The 7,989-nt window shown below is 31.8% G+C and overlaps 1 protein-coding gene across 2 annotated transcripts in view; it reads left to right on the top strand.

Moving 5' to 3' along the window:
• Positions 1–7,989, top strand: part of LOC106872046 (uncharacterized) — a 193,285-nt gene that overhangs the window by 145,559 nt on the left and 39,737 nt on the right. The window contains exon 2 of one of the 2 annotated variants that reach the window (XM_052974290.1): positions 6,734–6,979. In XM_052974290.1, the coding sequence (XP_052830250.1) occupies positions 6,734–6,979 (246 nt within the window). The remainder of the gene's footprint in view (positions 1–6,733; positions 6,980–7,989) is intronic. The other variant, XM_052974291.1, reaches the window with a different exon arrangement.

The following is a 7,989-nucleotide window of genomic DNA, read 5'->3' on the forward strand; positions in this document are numbered from 1 at the left end:
TATATATATATATATATATATATTTCTGTGTGTGTTTGGTAATGTGATTAAGAAGTTTGCTCTACGACCGTGTGGCTTCAGATACCCCAATGTACAGTCTCTCAGGTAAATGCTTTCTACTATAGCCTTGAGGTCAACCAAAGGATTAGACTGAAATATTGCATTTTACAGGTCCTTTCCGCACTGCTTGACAACTGATGTTGGTTTGTTTATGTCCCTGTAATTTAGCAGTTCTGAAAAGGAGACCAATTGAATAAGTACCAGACTTTAAAAAATAATTACTGTGACCAATTTATTTGACTAAACTCATGGAAGTGATGCCCTAGCATGGCCACTGTGCAATGACTGAAGAAAAAGCACGAGAAAAAAAATAAATGTTACTATCATGTAAGCAGTACCATTTGCTTGCGAGCTCCTGTGAAAACATGCCAAGCCATTCTGTTTTCACAGAAGACTACTATTCATGCTCAAAATATAGGAAATATTACTTTGCATGGAGACAGGTGAAGGTTTGTGACAGGAAGAGCATCAGGCCACAGGAAATCTATCTCATGCAGACATGGAAAAGTAGACATAAAAACAATGATGATGACATAGAATCAGTGGAATGATGATGGTGGTGATGATGATAATGATGATGATGATCATCATCATCATCATCATGGTGATGGTGGTGGTGGTGGTGTGTGTGTGAATGTCACTATATACTTCAAATACTAATAATAACTTATATTTCCAAATACACGAATGTCTGTTCCATATTTTAAATAATAGTACAGACAATAAATCAACTCACTGGAATGTTGTCAAATTCTTTATTCATAGCATTTTTCTACCATTCATTTTGATTAGAATCATATATTAATAACATATACACACAATATAGAAAAGCACATACAGTGCATATATGCATCTATGTATGAACATGTATACACACACACATATATATATATAAACATAGATACACACACACACATATATATGAGAGACACACACACACATATATATATATATATATATATATATATATATATATATATATATATATATATATATATATATATATATATGCATTCATACATGCATATATATACACACATATAAATATATAGACAGACAGAAAGGTGGGAATATATATGTATGTATATAACTTTAAAGTAATGTAACAAATATATTTCAAAGATTATAAAATAATTAATTGATAAATATGTTGTACCTGTCAACTTGAGCTGGTAAGTTCATCAATCATTTTCTAAACATCAGCAATATGAAAAAGTTGAATCACAATTACCACATATGACAGGCAGTCACATGTGCAGTCACATGTGCATGCACACACACATACACACACACATACACACAACTATGGAGTAAAATATCTTGAAAAAGGAATTGCTATGGTCCAGAAAAAAACTTATAATACATTAAAATCAAATTAATAAATATATCATCTTAATGATAAACTTCTATTTGTTTGAAGTGAAAGTGAGGTATTCTTTAAGAAAGAAGTTATTTTTTAATTCTACAGAATTAATACCTTGATATTGTGACATTGTTAATGTTCTTGGAACTTGCTTTGTAATGAAATATTTAAATCCTTCAGCCTTTTCTTGTTCTAGTTAGATATTTTGGCGTAACCATCCTTCCCCCAATAAATTTGATGTTTTAGGAAATTTAGAGTATGGGTTAAATCATTTTAGCAAACGTTCTAAGTTAGTGCTTAGATCATTGGTTTTTCTGTATTATTTTTTTTATCATCTCATACTTCTCCACAGGTTAGTTGTGGCTTGAGTTATTTTGTGATTTTATAAGTATATTTCTAATCATAAGGGAAACTGGTAGACAATTGATTATAGACTCCATCATACAACAGTTAAAAGTATAGCAATTTTATCTTGTTCATCATCATTAACATCGTCTTTTGTGAGTACTTTTCAACTCACCTGTGCTTAACCTTTCTCTCAATCCTTTGACTTTAGGATGTTTAGCTAAAGAACTACAATAACATGCTACCAAGTCCAAAGTTAGAGCTAGTCAGGCTATAGTTTACATGCTTCACTTTAATTCATACAAAGATCAGTTGTGTCCAAATGAGCTAAACAATGTTGTTATTGATTAAATAGAAAGAGAAATGACTGCTGTATAACATATTCTTTTGCTTTCACTTCCTGAAATTAGCTCATGTATAATGCATGTGATCCATTTTCAGCAAACCCTTAGAATTTAATGGAATTTTAAAAATTTGATCACTGCTATTTATCCCTACCTTTATATTTTTCCTCTGCACTCAGAGCCATCTACAAGTCTCAAGCTTGCTTCATTATTGTTATATAATAAATCCTATTTTCCTAACTCTGGTGCTGCTCTGCTTTCAGTGGATGATTCAACAAAGCATTCAGATACTGAATGTATTGAACTTGTTTTAAAAGGTAAGTTTACTGAAGCACACCAAACATCATGATTAGGAGACAGTAACTGCACATTTCTTTTCAATGGTTTGGTCTGAAGGAAGGAGCTGTAACTATGACCTTTATAAGCCCCCCAAGGATACTGAGATCAATATGTTAAATGTTCCTTTCAAGCAGTTGTGAATTAATTGTTACAAGCAAAACATGAGCTGAGAAGGAATTCCAGAGGGATTACATTCTCAGAAGGAAGGACGTGCAAATTTGTTAATTCAGAGTTTAGGATAGGATATGACATAGATAACAAGAGAAAGAGACCCAAGAGAGTTGAGTGTACCTGTGTGGAGGTGGTACAAGATCAGCTATTTTTGAAGAGCAGAGGATGCTATAGTAAGGGTAATGGAAAAGGCAGAGAGAGGAGATAATACAACCATGGACTAGAGATCAAAAGAAATTGATGGAGGATTCCATAATAATCAGCAAGTGTATTTTCTTCAAATGCAGTCTATGATGTATATGTGTGTGTAGCAACAGCACCAGACCATATTAAGGAGTAGTACTCCATGGTGAATCACACTTGAGATTCATAAAGTAAAGCTAATAATTCATGGATGAAGATGGATATATTTTCTGGGTAGTCTTTGAGATGCAGCTCTTGCATTGTTGATGATGTGCATTCTCATCATCACTGAGAAAAAGTCTTCAGCGATGATGAGGAAACTTTGACTGTTTTATTTGCATGTAATTCGTGTTGAAGGTGAGTGGGACATCGACTGGATGATGTAGGAAAAAAATGTTATTGTACTTTTGAAATGTTCTAAATATTTTTGTAGCATTTACATGTAGCATTCTCTTTTATAAATATAACAAGCTATAGCTCTATGTTATATGAGTTTATGCATGTTATTCAGAATTTCCAATCTGATATCAGGAATTTATCTAGTTGTGGTTTTTTGCTTTATTTTGATTACTAGAAAAGATTTCCATATCCTCTAAATGAACTTCATCTTTTCATTTGACAGGACAAATTAATTTCAGCCTTCCCAAATGCAAAACATTGTATATTCATCAGATTTGCTCTGAAATATGCTTAAAACTCTTGTTCATAGACTAGGACTATTGATGAATACACACACACACACACACACACACACACACACACACACACACACACACACACACACACACACACACACACACACACATTCTCCCCCACCCCTCTCTCTCTCTCTCTCTCTCTTATATAGAAATAACTAATTACAAATTTTAAAAAATCATGATGATAGTTATGATTCTGTTTTGAAACAAGACCCACAAGATAAATTAAATTTCTAGGCTTTTTTGTTGTGTATCTGTGTTCATGTATGCATAATAAATTTTTGGTATGTATAATATAAAATCATTCAATAAGTTTGATAAGTTGATGTTTGATGACTGACTTTTCAAAATGATTACAAGATTTGGGTAGTAGTAGTATTTGGGTAGTAGTAGTATAGTAGTAGTATAGTTCCAAGAGAGGAAAATAAATTTCAGACACATCAATATTTAATTTGTCAGTAAAAGTTTTTGTTCAGTTACCATGAAACACTGTTTGTTTTTCATCTCATAACTTGCAGTTACCATTATTTTTTTAACTAACATTTGAGAATATAAATTAATATAACTCACAAGAATCTGATATGCTTCTAAACTCTTCAAGTTGAGTGTGAGACTACATAGTCAAAGAAAAAGCTGAGAAAGTGTCAACTGACAATTCTTGAAAATTAATTTTGCTGAGTTTTTACAGGAAAGGAATTGCAACAGGATTTTTAAGAATTTGAGAAAGCAGATTGCTGCTGTCATTATTAAAAATTTAAAAAAAGCATTGAACTGGCAAAATCATTAACTTGCCAGGCAAAATGCTTAGTGGCATTGTATCCGTCTTTACATTCCGAGTCCAAATTCTGCTGTGGTTGACTTTGCTTTTCATCCTTCCAGGGGAAATAAAATAAATGCCATTTGAACACTAGAGTCGATGTAACCAACTTGCCCGCTCCCCCGAAATTGCTGGCTTTGTGCCAGAATTTGAGACCATTATTAAACGTTTCTAAAATCACTGCAAATTGACTGGATGATGATTGTTGAATAATAACATTTTTGGCAGCCAGCCAAGTCAATAGAATTACCAGAAGACAACTAAAACATTCCAGTAATAGTAAAGACAGGCAGGAAACAGGAAATTTATTGTCCTTAGTCGAAACACTTGCAACTCCTTACAGCTAGGAATTCACTGTCATAAGCAACAGCTACAGCAGTGGCTCCAGTGCTCTAGAGCTAACAAATATTTCATTGATTTGCAATGCTGTTCGGTTCATTCAGAAGAAAAATCTGCATAGTAAATCTATGAAAATTTCTGTTAAGGCAACAGTGAAACATAAACCCCCATCTAAATCCTTGAACTAAAAAACAAAGATGATTAATATCTTGCCATACTTAATCAAATAAAAGTCGTTATCATTAATTATTATGATTCCAAAGTCTCTTCATCTCTCAGGCTAGACCCTTATATATTTCATTTTTCTCAATTTCCTTGACATCCACTATGCTATCATATAGATTATTATTATTATTATTATTATTATTATTATTATTATTATTATTATTATTATTTACATTCTGAGTTTAAATACTGTCAAGATCAACTTTGCCTTTCATCCTTTCGAGGTTAATAAAACTAGTACTAGTTGAGCACTGGGGTTGATATAATTGATTTACCATCCCCTCCTCTGAAATCACTAGCCTTGTGCCAGAGTTTGAAACCAATATATGTGCATTGTTTCTATTGAAATAAACTATTGAGGTTTACAATCGATGTCAGAAAGACATATTTGGTTCAAGTATCATCCAGCATACTATGTTGGCAGGAAATTCAATGCATAGAAATGTATCTATTCCTATTGGTTCCTACATTAAAAAAAGTACTGAGCATCAAGTGAGTGGAAATCTGTAAGTTTGGTTACATAAATTAGTTATTATTTCTTCATGATTGAAATCACTGATAATTGTAATGTACAGAACCACTGAGATACAGCAATAAACTCAGAAACTGATAATTGTATTTCATGCTGCTGTTTAGCCCTATTTCAGCCCTCACTAAGCAGACCTATCATCAAAAGTGTTTCATCTGGGACCCTCCTGTCTTTTTTTCCATGTGCAAGAAACACAGAACCACATTACTAATGTATCATTTTTTTCAAGATTTGAGTGAGATTTAGTTGCTATTTCTAACAGTTTGAATGATTGCATAAAGATGCCTTTGTTTGCAATATTTTCTACAAACCAAAGCTTCTCTATATATCATATATCAATCTTTAGTCTTTTGAGACAGAAAAAGAGAAATGCGAAAAATATTGAAGGAAAATTAATTAATATTTATACTCATCACTTTGGTTTGCTTCATATAAGTTATATAATTAATTTATGAAATAGATTTCATAAGATATTGTTTTCACTAGATGCAAGAAGATAATATGTAATGTAAAGACTTAGATAAATGTTCATATTAAGTTTTTTGTTAATTTATTTAGTCTCATTAATGAATTGGTCACAAGAGTGAACTTACTAAAACAAAATTAAGTTTAAATTCAGTAGTTATTCTAAATATAAAATGAAGATATTTGAAAATGATTTGAAAAGTAATATAAATCAAAATGATTATATATCTGACTTGTTCATATAAAATATGAAACTTATAAATTTCTAAGAGGGTAAAGTTATTCAGCTACTATTCACACAATGAAGCAGATCTTTTTTAGCTCATCAAGACATTCACCTAACAAGAGAAAGGCAATCAGACTTTTGAGGGGGAAATCTACTGGTGTTAAAACTTGCATTACATCCCCTGAGTTACGGCCTAATTTACTTCATTCTCTGTAACCGAAAATGAAGGACTTTGAAAAGATCAATCTACACTAATATTCTACCTTCAATATCTATTCTCTTCCTCATTAATCTGTAATCTATTATCTATTATCTCTTCAAAAGAAAGAACCTTGGGATAATTGTTACAATCTCTTTATATCATTTATCAATTGTAAGTTCATTTGTTTCTATCGGTGCATTCAAAAAGTCATTAAAATCTACAGAATCATAAAAAATTTCTTTTTCCCTTAATTCCATATTTAATTTTTTTTTTTTTTTTAATTTTGATGTAATATTTATTTGAATTGTAGAACTTAATTAGATGAAATGCTTTAAACTTTTTCTGTATAGGTTTTTTTCACAACAAAAACTAAGTTTTTCTTTTTTTAATTAATACTTCTCTTTCTTTTTTTTTTTCTTCTTTCCAGCAGATGATAAACTATTAATAAGGCCTCATCCTATGACAGTGAAAGAAGGACAGTCTTTCAAATTAGTCTGTGAATTACACTTAGAATCCATGTCAAACCTCCTAAAAAATGCTTTGGTTTGGAAACATAACAATGAAAAGCTGACCTTCAATGAAAGGGTTGAAGGAGAATTCAATGAAACCTACAAAGTGAACACCACTGTTGTTATAACGCCTATAGTTTATACTTCAGAACTGGAAATTTTAAGTAAGTACCCTTTTCTTATAATTCTTTCTTAATTGATTTTATTGATAACAGTCTGTTTGCATTGCTACCATGTGATTCTGGGTATTTCTCCCACTCATAATGCAGTAATGATCACAAGTGTTTTATATAATATTAAAGAGGGTTGCTGGATAAGGTTGAAACAATGCAATAAGACATAAAGTAATCTACAAAAAGGAAAGAAAATCTCTTTTGTAGTCTACTTTGTATCTTCTTGCATTCTTGCATAGTTCCAGCGCTACCCAACAAGTCTCTTCAATGTAATATCACACAAAGCTTCACCAAAACTACTCCATTCTAAATTAAAGATTTGTGAGTAAAATTTGGTAGACAGAAAGTGTGCAGAAACCCATCAGAGGTATGTATACATATGTATACAGAGATATGTATACATACATTTATACACATATATAAATGATATATCAGGTCATCCCATAAGTTCTGTCCGAATTTTGAATAAAGAAAACAAGTGATCAAATGTTATATTTAATTGAAATTTAATCATCAATGTACTTTCCCTGATTATCTATGACTTCCTTCCATCTATTACAAGCTTTTTAATCCTATCAATGTAAGACTCTTTTGGTTTCAAAGTGAAGAACTCTAAAATTTCAGTTTCGACTTCCTTCTGGTTTGCAAAAGTTATGTCCCCCAAATGATTCTGTAAACTACCAAACAAATGGTAGTCGGAAGGAGCAAGGTCAGGAGAATAAGGTGGATGATGAATTTTTTTCCCAACCAAGCTCTTCGATCTTCTGTGATGTGATCTTTGCAGTGTGGGATCACTCATTGTCCTGATGAAACATCACTCCTTTTCGATTCACTAAAGCGGGTCTTTTTCCCTTCAAAGCTTGGTTCAAACACTCTAATTGCTGACAGTAGACTTGAGCATTGATTGTGGTTGAGCTTTTTCCCTTTTACCAAGCCACTGTTTACAACGTTTAACATTTCGATAGAAGATCCATTTTCCATCACCAGTCACAGGTCTATCC

This window comes from Octopus bimaculoides, chromosome 18 (genome assembly GCF_001194135.2).
Source record: "Octopus bimaculoides isolate UCB-OBI-ISO-001 chromosome 18, ASM119413v2, whole genome shotgun sequence".
Taxonomy (NCBI): domain Eukaryota; kingdom Metazoa; phylum Mollusca; class Cephalopoda; order Octopoda; family Octopodidae; genus Octopus; species Octopus bimaculoides.